The sequence below is a fragment of the Lynx canadensis genome, chromosome B4, assembly GCF_007474595.2.
Source record: "Lynx canadensis isolate LIC74 chromosome B4, mLynCan4.pri.v2, whole genome shotgun sequence".
NCBI classification, from domain to species: Eukaryota; Metazoa; Chordata; class Mammalia; order Carnivora; family Felidae; genus Lynx; species Lynx canadensis.
This window is the reverse complement of record NC_044309.1, coordinates 53707876-53723401: the sequence shown is the minus strand read 5'-3', so window position 1 is coordinate 53723401 and position 15526 is coordinate 53707876. Positions and strand designations below refer to the sequence as shown.

The window sequence follows — 15526 nt, the reverse complement described above, 5'->3', positions numbered from 1 at the left end:
TGTAATTCTAGACATGGTTGTGCAGGACAAGTGCCTTTGCATTGGTTATTGGAGCAGGAAAGGTATCTTGTGATACAAATCTTATTTAGGATTTGGGTAGATTATTGTCATTATTCTATTTCCCTTTCTGTTTCTTTGAATGTTTCTCCACATTGTTTTGAGCCCCTTTTTGTTATCTACCTTTATCATTTTCCTCCCCCTCTCTCTCTTTTTAAATTCCTTTTGTTTGCTATCAATAACAAAAGTACCAACTGTAGTCCAATATTGTTCCTTTCTTTGTGTACAGTGGCCATGACTAACAGCTATCACTGATGGAACACCCAAGATGCATATTTTCTTCCTACTCTTCAATAATAAAACCCTACAATTATTATCCCCTGTTTACAAAAGGTGTGAGTTGCCATACTGTATCAACTTTATCATACTGTATTAAATCATAACTTTATATTAGGTTTCATTCATTCATTTGTTCATTAGTCATAGAATACATTTATTTAACAATATATATTGAGTGCCTGTTATGTCAAGTAGTGGGCTTACATATTGCAGGAATTACAGAGATGACTCATATGTCCTTGTCTCCAGCTAGTTTACAGGCTAGATCAGGAAATAACACCTGGTCATACGAACCAAAATGCAAAGTAGAAACTAGGAACTTCCTCAAGATGTCCTCGAAATTGTAACCACGAAAGTATCAAATGCCAAAGTGAGCTAAATAATCATTTGTTGAGTGACTGAGTAAATGTTTGAATAAACTGGTATCAGAAGAGTAATACAGATAAAAGTCTATGCATATTCAGAGGAGAGCTGAAAACATCATGAGAGATTCCTCAGAAAATGTGGATTTGAGCAGAACCTCGAGGTAGATTTCCGAAGGGTGAAGAGAGACTACAAGTTCAGTAAATTATATGACCAAAGTTGTGGAGGTGGGTGAGTGTGAGGTGTGAAATATATAGAGATTAATATGAAAGACAGGTGGTAGCAATGAAGATAAAAATACAGTCTGAGAACCCTCATAGGAGAACCTCAATAGATTGGCTACTGAATGAAGGCCTATTCACTCAGCAGAGTTTCATTAAGCCATAAAAGAAAATTTTTGTAGTTGTATGCAGAGCAAAGAAATAAAATCTCAGTAGAAAACTAAATATGAAAATCTAAGTTGAATTTGGTGAGGGGTGGGAATCAAGATAAGCTACAAGCAATCTTTCAGTATTAGAAATATTTAATAAGTATATTCGATTTTTCAAACTTTCTTTCAGTTGAAACCTTAAAAAAAAAAACAAGGCAAAACTATCTCATGCTGGGTAATGATTGTTATTCTCAACATCAAACAAGTTCTTCATATTTTGAAAAGATATTTTTGTCCTATTATTCTTTTGCCTGACCTGTTTATCCAGTTCCAAGACAAACTGATTTGGCAAGGTTCTACATAAAATAAATCACAGGACATAGTGGAAGTACAATAAAAATATTTTTGTTTGGACATGATGTAGAGAAATTGTCTGGACTTTGGAGACTGATAAACCTGGGTTCCAATATTGTAACGACCCTTATTAACTGTGTGATCCCGGACAAATTGCTTTATTTTCATTAAAGAAATAATCGCTTTATTTTGAAATATGCAGCTGTTTTGAGACAGCAAAGAAATCCTTATTATTATCATCTATTTTGCAGAATGAAATTTTTATGCCAGCTCATTTTTTGCTCCTTAATTTTTATCAGCAAATGGTATAACAATACTTGGCTCATAGAGTTTTGTGAAAATTAACAAATATATATATATATATATATATATATATATGAGTATGTGTAGGTGGTACTTAGAAAATAGAGATTTTTTTTTCTAATACTGCCCAGATATTTTGGTTTCGTTAAAATCTTTGTGGTTTAGTTTGTTAGGCTGTGAAAGCAAGATGAATAGTTTTGCAAATTAGGAAATAATTTTTAGGGAATTGAAGTTGGGGGAAGCAATATAATATAGTGGCTAAGAGCATAGCTCTTGTACCTAGCACCCCAAAACTAGGATGCAAATTCCATGAGGATAGGGATTTTGTCTGGATTACTAATACATCCCAAGCACTATGAATGGCATATAATAGGCCTCAGCAAACATGTGGGATGATGAGTATTTGGGTTAATACCTTGGCTCTGCTATGGGACTTGGATTGCATTTGGTCCAAACTGAGGCAGAAGAAGGTAAAGTGACTTTCTCAAGGTCAAACAGCCTCAGTTTCTTCATTTGCAAATGGGGATACTAAGTGTATTTTTTATTGAGACATAATTGACATATAACATTATATTAGTTTCAGGTGTACAATATAATGACTAAATATATGTATATATTGAGAAATGATTGTCATAGTATGTCTAATTGATATCTATCATCACACATGGATACAAATGTTTTTTCTTTTTATAATTTTTTTTAAATGTTTATTTTTTGAGAGGGAAAGAGCGCAAGTGGGAGAGGGGCAGAGAGAGAGGGAGACACAGAATCTGAAGCAGGCTCCAGGCTCTGAGCTGTCAGCACAGAGCCGGATGCAGACTGGACCCCACGAACTGTGAGATCATGACCTGAGGCAAAGTCGGATGCTTAACCAACTGAGCCACCCAGAACCCTGAAATGTTTTTTTCTTAAGATGAGAACATTTAAGATCTACTTTTTTAAAAATACTTTTCAAATATACAATACAGGTGATTTTTTTTAATGTTTATTTATTTTTGAGAGAGAGAAATAGAGTGCAAGCAGGAAAGGGGTAGAGAGAGAGACAGAGAATTTGAGGCAGGCTCCATGCTGTCAGTGCAGAGCCAGTAATGGGGCTTGAACTTGTGAACTGTTTTGCCCTGAGCCAAAGTTGGAAGCTTAACTGAGTCACCCAGGTGTCCCACACAATACAGTATTAACTATAGTCACCATACTGCATATTACATCTCCAGGAGCTATTTCTTTTAAAACTGGAAATAATAGTATTTATTTCATAGGAGGATTTAGTCAGATAATAGATGTGAATAAACTTAAAATAGCATCTGACACTTAGTAAGCATGCCATAAATATAGCTCTAAACAGGAAGGCAATGAGTGCTTAGCAATCAATGGGTATCAATTAAATTGTACCGAGTATAAGCTGATGTAGATAAACAGATAGGGGCATTCAGATGTAGGGTAGAGTACCTGCTATTAAAAAAATAAATAAAAACATGTTAAATGCTCTTCAAGCACCTGGCTTAGTTCTACAGTGGGCAGGTACCTCTCCCTTACAAAGTGTGGCCCAAGGTCATTGTGCTCTGGCAAGGTGGCCTTTGTGGGAAATGCTTTGTAGGGAGAGAGGAGGCTTCCTCTCCAAGGGGAAAGGGAGAGAACCAGCATTTATTGCAGAGCAGATTTGTAGCCAAAAATCCCAGCTGTTTTCATTAATGATACAATCTCTTTTCATCTTCACAGCCAATCTCAGAAATATTTTTTCATGCCATATATGAGGAAAGAGAGGTTCAAAGTAATTTGACCTTAGTCACACAAGTGTACATGACTCCAGACCACCTAGCTTTCCTATCTTAAGGCACTAATGAGGACACATACTCATCAGCTCTCTCCTAATCACTCCAAGGAGTGTTGCCGTGGAACAAATGCAAATCTCCCATCTGTCATCGTGAAGAAATAGCAGGTCTGAAATCATCATTTTTTCCTATGCAAATAAGAAGTGAAGAATTTGACAGCAATTTTTAAAGAATCTGCCATTATTTACCCAACATAGGTGCATTTCACACCATTTGTAGACACCAAGGGGCCTTGGAAACAACAATGGAATTTTTAACTGGACCTCGTTACCCAGTGACTTCTTTAGCAGTAGAAAAATGGCATTGTATTATAAAGCCTAGGTATATGAAAAACCCCTTTAAATAATTATCAGATAAGTAGTAGCATTTTGGAGATGTCCAGAAGATCTCATTATTCACTATCAATAAATGTTTCAAAGTAGAGATCTTTCACCTAGTATACTTTCCAAATGATATAGGTTAAAGAGCCGCATGAGTAGGAATGACAGATATACACTACATTCTCACAAAAGTGATCAATAAATAATTTTCGAAGTTTAAGCAATAGGCAAAGATTCAAATTTTGTTTAGGAATTCAGTGTATAGTCTAAACCAATAATAAGGGGAAAGGGAAGGTTGATAGCATATTTTATCCTTTTTCAAATGAAAAGGCATTTTTCAAACAGTAAGGTGAGAAACATGGCCATTTGCTCCTGTCCCACTCCACCAGAAAACCCATTTTCTATGGAAGTTACTTAATCTCACTTAATATGGAAATTTAGGATTTTTATTTCAATAGTTATCTTACGGAATTTAAATATTTAATTGTGTAATACTATGTTAACTTTATTGGGTGATGGATTTCATTTCCCAAGTGTTTAGTAATTCAAATCAAGGCAAGAAAACCATAATTAATATGTTCTAGTCTATGTAAGGTATATTCCATACCAAAAGTGAATGTCAAGTAATTTTCAGAAAACAAAAACTGTTAAGCTCTGTGCCAGAACAATATCAAGAACAGAAAAAGGAAATCGTTCAAGTAGCTTACCTTTCTCCAGAATGTGCAAATAGGCGTAAGCTCCTTGATTGTAAAATAGAAAATTCATGGAATGAAGACTAAGTCCTAGTTTCTGCCCTTAGGAACCTAGCAATGTTGAAGAGAAATGTGTCAGTTACCCAAATAAGACAGCAACAACATAACAACATAGTATTTTTAATACAAATAGTGATATAATATAAAATAATGTATTTCTTTTGAATCTGAAATATATCCTCAAAGTGTGATGGCAGCTCAGTGGGTGGAGAAATCATATTCAGGAAAAGAATGATGAAAGATTCTTGACTTTGTCATTAAAAGGTTTCAAAAGGCTGCACTGGGGACAGTTGTTCAGCTTGGAGGGAATGGAGGGAAGAGACAGAGACTGGAAAAGAAGAGGATATGTGATGATATCAGTTTAGGAACAACTAAAACAACCAGAGTTTGACAGGGAATAAATGTATAAAGTGAGATGCTACGCAGTATAGCTGGAAAAGAAGACTGGAGTTAGTTTGTGGTGAGACTTGAATGTTAGGCTAAAGAATTTGATGGACTTTAGTAGATCAACAACATGCCTTTTAAAACTTCTGTGTAGAAGACTGATGTAAGAAATATGTTTTAGGCATTGGTGTATAGAATGGCAGAAAATACTGGACGTTGGAGAACTATCTGCAGGTTGCTGTAGGGTCCTGACTTGCAGTAAAGAGGTTGAAGTTACATTATTGGCAATGGGAGAAGAAAGGAGAAACATACCTTAGTAGCAAGGGGACTTTCAAGTACATGTGTCCTGGTAACTGATTTGAATGTGTGGAGTGAGGAATTTGAGCAATTGGTGATAATTCTAAGATGTCAAGACTGAGTTATAGTGAGACAATGCTTATGCTATTATTCATAAAGCCGATAGGAGAAGCAGGTTTGCTAGGTTGAGTAAAAGTTAGAGTTTGGTTATTGTATTATGGTGGGTTGTAGATAAGTTATAAAAGTTTATTTCTTGATAACACTCCGTGTCCAAGAATGGAATGCTCTCCATTCCCACCTGATGGATGTGTCCATCCTCATCAGGAACTGCTGCAGTAGAGGAAAGAGAAAGATTGAAAACTGTAGGCTTTTTACCTACTGGATCAGCCTGAAAATGACATATCACTTCGCTAAATTTGGCCAGAATTAGCCAAATGGCTTCATTTAAATGCAAAAGGGTTGAGACTATAATCTCTTGTAGGTTCAGGAAAGAGAGGATACTGGTGAGCACTATAATGTCTACTAGAAATGCACTGAGTGTAAGATGAATCTTTCCATAGCTTTGGATAGTGTGTGTGTGTGTGTGTGTAAAGAAGAATCAGTAGACAAAGAATACTTCCTCCTACTTTATTTAAAAAGTCTCTTTTGTACTCAACTTAAGGAGCTTTGGATTCACAAGCTTTCCTTCTCTTGACCAAAAGGTATTCTACATAATATTGCTAGGTAATGATATTCAGGCTTCACAGAAGTAAGATGTTCATTGCATAATGTTTCTCAAAATGCTCAAGAGAATTTCCAGAAGTTTTTTTTTATTAATTTATTTATTTTGAGAGAGACAGAGACAACATGAGTGGGAAAAGGGCAGAGAGAGAGAAAGAAAGAGAGAGAATCCCAAGCAGAATCCAGGCTGTCAGCACAGAGCCAGACACGGGGCCTGAATTCACGAAACCATGAGATCATGACCTAAGCCGAAACCAAAAATCAGACAGGACGCTTAAACAACTGAGCCACCCAGGCACTCCGAGAGAATTTCCAGAAGTTTTAAATGGAGTTTTACTAAATAAATTCTTGTCTAACTCTGTATTGCAACATGGAAGATAGGGAAATCATTTGTATTTTTAGTAGTTTAGTGAAATATAACTTGTGCCATGCATTTGAGTATTTGGAGGCTTAACTCACTTCTAGATTATTCAAAAGTACCTATGATTTCAAGTATCCAAGACACAATGAGAAAGGTTGGGATAAATGTAGTCCCCAAAACTTACTGTTAATATCACCAATTGTATCAATTGAGTTTTACTCATTGTTTTCACAAGGCAATTATAAAAAAGCAGGGAAAGTATTTGGTAAACTGCATGCAATAAGGCATTTCCAACTTCTATGAGATTCTTATTGGCCTACCAACCAAGAAAATAGTCCTGAATTTGTTCAAATGTTTCACTTTGATAAATTTAATGAATAAATTTATATGGACATCTACTGTTAATATCTCTTATATCAATATAATAAATTCTTTTCTTTACCAAAATCTCCTGCTTAGAATAAGTTACATAGCTACCCTACCTACATTTCACTCCTTAGCACCAGAGGTTGTTAGGTTACTATAATCACACATAATTTTGCTATAGAGTTGATATGCAATACAGTTTTATTTAAAGTAGACTGTTATTGGAGCACCTGGGTGGCTCAGTTGGTTAAGTGACTGACTTCAGCTCAGGTCATGATCTCACGGTTTGTGAGTTCGAACCCCACATTGGGCTCTGTGTTGGGCTCAGAGCCTGGAGCCTGCTTCAGATTCTATGTCTCCCTCTCTCTCTGCCCCTCCCCCACTCACACTCTGTGTCTCTCTCTCAAAATAAATAAATATTAAAAAACATAAACTAGACTGTTATGGGAAATTTTTTAAATAACTAAGTGTAAGAAATTATAATTTAATCATACCTTGCTTAATTTAAAATGTTGAGCTCAACTCCACTTTGAAAGAAGGGCCAACAGTTTAATATCACAAGTAGGAATTTATACATTAACTTATTTATTTCAAAATGGAACTTATGACATAAATCATTATAAATATCATCTCCTGTTTCTATACACCTATACACACAAACAACTATAATATGACAATCTAAGGCATACTTCATAAGGGGAAATTTTAATGTATAAATCAAGTCAATGAGTCAGATTCTCACTAACATTGAGATGGTTTTTTTTCTACTTTTTTTTAAAATACAAGTTGAGTGCTTTTAGAAATGGCATAATACAGCATGATAGCAATTTATCTCAGTTAATGCTGTTTCCAAAGGTAACTAACTCACAGAGAAAAGCAGATACCCCTATATAAATGAGACTTAGAGGGAAACATTACAGTTCATAGTCAATTCAACAGCTTCCTTCAAAAAAAAATGTATCATACATATGTAACCTCTGCCAGAAATGTCCAATAGGTTTAACAAACAAAATAAATCACCATACAGTATACAATTCCCAGAAGTCTGTGGTCTTTTAGTTGAAAACATGATTAATAGGAACACAAGTTGCTTTTGCAATACGCTGCATCAGAATATGACTGAGGTTTGCTGAAAGTCACTTGAGCAGGATAAAAGGCATATATGTTTAACAAAAGCACATCGATGATAACACACAATGAAACCCTCATGAACACAAATTGCTTTAAGATTTTTTTTTTTAATTTTTTTTTCAACGTTTATTTATTTTTGGGACAGAGAGAGACAGAGCATGAATGGGGGAGGGGCAGAGAGAGAGGAAGACACAGAATCGGAAACAGGCTCCAGGCTCTGAGCCATCAGCCCAGAGCCTGACGCGGGGCTCGAACTCACGGACCACGAGATCGTGAGATCGTGACCTGGCTGAAGTCGGACGCTTAACCGACTGCGCCACCCAGGTGCCCCGCTTTAAGATTTTTAAATAACCTCTAGTACCAGCAAATCCAGCAAAGAATATAATTTCAAAAAAATATTTTGACTAAGAGCAAAAATTAATTAAAATTTTTACGTAGCATTTTATCTCATTTTAGAAATCGAATGCAAAATGAATTACTTAACAACGGTCCTTATGATTACTGGTTTTTTAATGTTCTTAACTTTACTCTTAGCTGTTTACAATTTACCAAGTTTCCAAATACCATTTTCTCCTTTGTTCTCAAACTCAAGCCATAGCAATACAAGCTAAAGAGTGACTTTTTAATGTTTTTAAAATAAAAATCTATAACAAGAACACTTCACTTTTAAAGATACTGACTTCTTATTACGGGACCTTAATTAGTGTTAAATTTAAAACAATTCTTTTCAAGACAATTTATATGTACTGGCAACAAACATGGGACATACAGACGCAGGTTCATGCTAATGTTAAATTACACAGGAAATCACTAGAATATTTGTACATGAAACAAAAAGAATTCTAGAGGTACATTGACCTCTAAAAGGGTAAGTAATTCAATGGTTCCTTGTTTAAAATATCAATTGTGCTCCTCTTTCCATATGTATTGGATCCCACATTGGTAGGAGAAAGAATGGCACCAAGATTGTTGCTGGAACGAATTAAGAAATTTGCCAGGCGTTGGGTCGCACATGTGGCAGTGTTGCATTTCCGCTTTTCCACTTGGTTACTGGTGGCATAGAACAAATATGAAAGGTTAGAGACTTAGACTTATGGTTGGGTATATTAATGTGACAACAAGTATATCAATGGGAACTGGTTACTTTTACATAAGTAACTCAGTGTTTTGGTTTAGAAACAGCTGGATAACAGATTTTTTTTGACACCTTGAAAATGCAGCAGAATCGATTTTTGACTAGGAAATCATACAGCAAAACTTCCATTATAGTCAATGTTGAATTTCCCAGTATGATCCTTTGAAACTTTAGAATATATTCCAAACAATAACAATAATAATAAAAGGTTTCCTTATGTTATATTCTTCTAAATATTGATGAATCTAGTTCCCAATATATAAAAAGCATTTAGAATAGAAAATGTATATGGAATCTGGAATATGTAGAATTAAACACATATATACTCATTTCCCACATCTTTCTAATAAAAATTAAGCAGTGTAAGATATTTTTGTTAAGTTCCTGGAGATCATCAAATCAGGGTGTTAAGAAAGAAATTTCAAGTATTATAAAGTCTCAAGAGAATCAAATTTACCATCTGTTCCTACACTTGGACTATTGTAGTGTGGGAGTTCTGTTACTCTTAATATAAATACATGAATGTTACTATCTTTCTGCCACCTACTTAGTTCCTTTTAACAATTTTAATGATAAGACTAGGCTGAATGTTAAAACTAAAAGACTTTTTATATTAATAGTATTAATGTTCATCACATTCTTTCGGCCAGCTGGAACAATTGCATAATAATATTATAGGTAAGTCAGAAATGATCACTATGGTTAAATAATTGATTTGAATTTTAACTTTTGTTTCTTTTTACAGAATTTATTTATGTCAACTATACATTTTTGTACTACCTTTTGTTTTAATGCACTCTCAAAATGATATTGGAAATGGATACAGAATAATAACATGCTTCCTTTTTGTAGATGATTATAAAAGCTAGGGAAATGTTTTAATTTCAGCTCCATAGAAATAAAAATATTGGTAAAACTTAGGATAAGTATAAACTGAGAAAGAAATATAGGTATGAAGCAATGTTCAGAAGCCAGTGGTTTTACATAATTTGGGGCAAAATGCATATATTTTATTTCAATGTGTTTATTTTATGTGGAGAGTACTTCTTATCTGTATCTCTGTATAGTGATAGCCTCGGGGTGTTTTTAAATCTCACGTGAAACTTGAGGGTTTTTATTCTCATATTTTTTCCTAAATACAATAATTTCTTATGGCATTAGGTATCTGGATGATACCTTCTGGTATTAGGTATTGGGTTGAGTCTAAGTGTATGCTGACAAACCAATTATTCAGGCAAAGGAAATCCACTCTGAGACATAATTACTTGGTATATATGATAGTATTATTCATATTATCTATTTAATTATTTCTCTTTGCATGTGTCGTAAGCATGGCCAATGTGCATTTCCAAAGAATGATTTAATGCTTTTTAAGGATTAAACCAATAATTCATACATCAGACATTTAATTCTGAAACAGAATAAACTTTTCTTGAAAAAAAGCAGAAATTAGAATTTGACCCAAACACTTCAAATTAATAAACATAAAAAAATAAATAAAGTTCTGAGTGAAATTGGAAAGGTGATATCTGTTCCAAGATATGTTTGACAAATGCTTGGAGTAGAGTGTGAACTAGTCTATTTGCTAAATATCTGAGTGGTACTTTGATAATTACTCTCAAGGTCTGTAACAGGATTTAAAATTATTCCAACCAAAATGTTATCTTACTTGGGTTAGCTAGAAGAACCATCATTCTACTAAACAGAAATATTAAGAGTTTTTATGATGACTGATTTCATTATTGTGCAAATGCTTTCACAAACACAACTTTTCACGTAAACATAGCAACAGTATGTACAAGATTCTATCCCAAACTATTATTAGGATGGAAAAAGACAGATTAAATGGTTAGTAAAAGGCATCACACCCCTACTTTCAGGCATTTTGTTCTCTTTAACTACTTGGGTAGCTAAGGCTTGCCTAGCATCTAGTAACAAACACTGGTTCAAAGCTATTGACAATTTATACACATGCATATGTCCTTAACTTTAAGAGTTTAAAAAGTGAAAACTGTAAGCTAAAGTATCATTCTTAAAATGTCCCTCTTTAAAAACACCTCAGTTTCAGGGTTTTTAAAAGTTTTAAACTGTATCCCTGCTCTAGCTCTCGATATTCATTTGTGGAAGTATAAGAATTCCTACAGCAAGCTCCTATGTGTATAGCTTGAAAACTCTGTTAATTATACTGTTAGATAATCTCTGATTATCTGCTAAGCAGGTTTACAACTGAGTGTTTAAAAGGTGTTGGCAAATGTATGATCCTGTTGCTCCAATCAAGAGTATTAAATAACTATTTTTTAGTATGACTTGTAAAGTCTGTTTGTTACTTCTTTTTTTTTATTTTAAGATTTTTTGAACTGTTTATTTTTTTATTTTAGAGAGAGAGAGAGAGAGCACGAGGGGGAGCAGAGAGAGAGGGAGAGAGAGGATCCCATTGCAGGCTTTGTGCCATCAGCCCAGAGCCCAATGTAGGGCTCAGTCCCACCAACTGTGAGATCATGACCTGAGCTGAAATCAAGTGTCTGACGCTTAACCGAGTGAGCCACCCAGGTGCCCCAAGTTTGTTACTTCTTAATATCACCTCATACATGTGTAGAAGTTAAAAAAGATCTCAAGTGAGATGATTAAATTTTATGAGAAAAATCACATTCAATGAATGATAAATCAACATCAGCTTTGTCTTTTAAAGGTGTTTGAAATTTGAGTCATTTTCTGAAGAAGCTTTCTCAAGAAGCTTTTTTTGAGGTTATAGAATATTACATGGTTGAACAGCTCAGGATGATAAATTTTCATTAAAAAAATGACCAGACATACTCATTTCAGGAAACCCATTAAAGAGCAATTTGAAGAATGCTTTACAAGTATCTCTAATAAAGATTCTAAGTAAGAGATTGTGAAAATAACTTGATAATAATGTTATATACTATTTTATTTTCAAGTGAAGTTCACTTCCTAATAAACTAATATCCATGAAGCCATACTGCATAAAGATGCTTATCAAATGTCTATACCTAATGAAAGAAAAGATCAAGATATAGACAGAATTATGAAGTAATACTGCTAATTTTCCTGTCATTCTATTGTTCTGCTGGTTTACCAGAAACTTCATGTCAGTTTTAGTTATTTTTATCCACAAAAATCCAATTGAAAATCAAAGTCAATTCTGAGAACATCCTGTAAATTCGATAAGCCTGAAAGGACAAAGGAAGTCTGATAACTCCTGCTATTTGTTTCATGTGGGTGCTGTAGAAATATACATATCACCACAGATTGTCACCTCAATGAAAAAACACCCCAAGGGAAAATGGACAAGATGCTAATAATTCTATGAGAAAAGTTCTAATATGACTTAAAGCAAACTCTTCAAAAATAAACTTAACTCTGGTGTTAAAGAACGTGTAAGTTCAGTCCTAAAAGACTACAAGGAGTCAAACTGATTTAAGTACAAACAAATCCTCACTCTATTGTATATGACATATGCATGCATTTGGACTTGAGAATCTTTTAAATAAAAGAATTACAGTTTTAAAGGCTTTCCACTTGAAAGTTGTAATTACTGCTAACATTATCACCTGATAGTTTTTAGACTTCCTTAAAATATTACCAGTTAAATGACATGACACCTTCTCAAATAAACCTTTTTAGGAAATCCTGGTGAACATGCTACCTACTGAATTCATTTTTAAGAAGTATTAATTTACATTTAGTGCAGCTCAGAAGTAATCTTATGAAGGATATATTTTTTTTATAATTTTATTTCATTAACAGAACAGTTAACAATATAGAAAAAAAACCCTAAGAGCAAATGGCTTTAAAAAAATTTTTTTTTAACATTTATTTATTTTTGAGACAGAGAGAGATAGAGCATGAATGGGGGAGGGGCAGAGAGAGAGAGGGAGACACAGAATCCAAAGCAGGCTCCAGGCTCTGAGCCATTAGCCCAGAGCCCGACGCAGGGTTCCAACCCATGGACCGCAAGATTGTGACCTGAGCTGAAGTCAGACGCTTAACCGACTGAGCCACCCTTTTTTTAAAAAAATTTTTAAAGCATTTATTTATTTTTGGGACAGAGAGAGACAGAGCATGAACGGGGGAGGGGCAGAGAGAGAGGGAGACACAGAATCTGAAGCAGGCTCCAGGCTCTGAACCATCAGCCCAGAGCCTGACTACAAATGGCTTTTTAAAATTTTTTTTTTCAACGTTTATTTTTGGGACAGAGAGAGACAGAGCATGAACGGGCGAGGGGCAGAGAGAGAGGGAGACACAGAATCGGAAACAGGCTCCAGGCTCTGAGCCATCAGCCCAGAGCCCGACGCGGGGCTCGAACTCACGGACCGCGAGATCGTGACCTGGCTGAAGTCAGACGCTTAACCGACTGCGCCACCCAGGCGCCCCTGCAAATGGCTTTTTAACTAGTTCTTAAAATTTTTAATTTGCCCCCTGATTATTTCTATGTATTTTGATTTCCAGAAAGAGATGTAAAAGTTCTGGATATTGCCAGAGCCCTCCAAGGAGAAAAAGAAATCTGTAAATAGACAATAAAATCCCACCTGTTATAAAATATATGCTTTAATTAAGTTTTTACAGTTTGTTTTAGAATCAGGTTAATATAGTGGGAAATACTACCCTTGGCTTTTCCTGCTTCATGTTCTGGTTTTGCCCCTCTAGTTTCCAAAAGCATATTTCTTTTTCTTTTTCTTTTTTTTAATATGAAATTTATTGTCAAATTGGTTTCCATACAATACCCAGTGCTCATCCCAAAAGGTGCCCTCCTCAATAACCTTCACCCACCCTTCCTGCCCTCCCACCCCCCCTCAGTTTGTTCTCAGTTTTTAAGAGTCTCTTATGCAAAAGCATATTTCTTGATAAAACTGGAACTATTCCATTCCTTTCTGTCAGTTCTGTCAGAAAGTCATCAACCACTGGTGTTATTCTTTAAAGAACACAGAATTCAAGGAACAGATAAACAGTTTAATGTACTGTTCTTAAGCATGATTTCATCAGAAATCTAATGGCATAAGGGCTGTTAGTTATATAGCAGTTTTTAATTCTAATTTTCCCACATTTTACAAAAGAAACAGGATTTTTTGTTACTAACCTTTCAATGGGGGTAGCTTTCAGATGGTGTAGTGCAACCAAGAGCACAATGAGAACTACTGGAAGTTTCAGGAGGCACATTGCTTCTCAAATTTTCTGAAAAGAATAATTCAGCATCGAAATCAGGAAGTGTCTTATAGCTCTGATTGATGGAACTTGAGACTAGAGCCTACTTTAAAAAAATCTCTTTAAACATAATCTCCAAATATAGCAATTTTATTGATACAGTCTCTTGATGCTGTTTAAACAATTTTCAAATATTTTCAAAATTTTCAATTTCCCAATTTCCTTCTCTAAACGATCTGGAAAGTTGATATTATACCACATTATTGCTTTAGCCTTTCTTTGAAATAAGTATGTATTTGATCCCAAATCTAAGCTTCCCTAAACAAATGATATTTTCCCATAAACAGGAAGCTCTTTACCTTTTAGTGTTTCAGCGTCAGCAATATCAGAGAATGCCTCTAATGGTAAGAAAGCTTTATAAACAATCCCAAGCTTGCATCCACTGGAGTATTTGCCCCCACACTTGCCAATGAGTAATCCAGCTCTTATATACTCTTCACACCTTTCCCGGCTCTGACATCAGGCAGCTCAGAGAAACTGTCATTAATTTCCATCCCTATAGAAAGTGCCTCATAGACAGCAGAAGCAGATGGGTCATTATTATATTACATTAGCACATCAGTAAATATTAAGGTAGCAGATACAGAGTGTCTTTGTGCAGTTAATGGTGTGTCACACACAGCAGAAATTTGAATTTTCCATTTTTGTGAAATACAAGAGTGGATTTTCAAAGATTAAGTGGTATGCTCTAGTAAAGGATTGATAGAAAGAAGTGATTAAGAATAACAAATGTGTTTATATGCAAAGAGTGAAGCCAGGGACATTGAAGAATCTAATGAGGAAGCTAAAGCCAAATGACCCCAATGGCTTAATTCCATGAACATTCAGTAGTAGAGTAAACTATGAGGCCAGGGTGGATAAAAAAAGACACTTAAAAAGATGGGGGGGGGGGGGCAGAAAGAAATTGAAAGCTACTTATAATGAAATGGGGATGGAAGATTAACGGCAGCAAAACAATAATTTTCAATCCCCAAATTCATTTGTCAGCATTTAAATAGAGACACATATCTGTGTGATTAAGAATTTTTTTGCTGACTTTTTCTATTATTACATAGAAACATCACAATTACTTTGAAAGAATATTTAATTTGTTATTTTTATTTTCTCCAAGTTGTTCTTTCTTTTCTTGTATATATAAGTTATATTTAAGTTAATGTTCTAAGTTATGACAATAGCCGATGTAGTAAGTAAGACAAATTCCAAATGCTTGTGGAAATATGCATATCTATGCAATCTAAAAACGATGGAAGTACTCCAAGTAAAAAAAATAAGTTCACTGAAC

At 34.7% G+C, this 15526-nt stretch overlaps 1 protein-coding gene across 1 annotated transcript; it reads right to left on the bottom strand.

Annotated features, from left to right (window-relative positions):
• Window positions 1–8187: 8187 nt before the first annotated feature.
• LOC115519091 (islet amyloid polypeptide) lies at window positions 8188–14641 on the bottom strand. The gene is made up of 3 exons (XM_030322827.1): window positions 14544–14641; window positions 14120–14214; window positions 8188–8936 (listed from the first exon to the last, which is right to left on the bottom strand). Exons 2-3 carry the CDS (start codon window positions 14197–14199, stop codon window positions 8747–8749), a joined length of 270 nt encoding a protein of 89 aa, XP_030178687.1. The 5' UTR covers window positions 14200–14214; window positions 14544–14641; the 3' UTR covers window positions 8188–8746.
• Window positions 14642–15526: the final 885 nt, after the last annotated feature.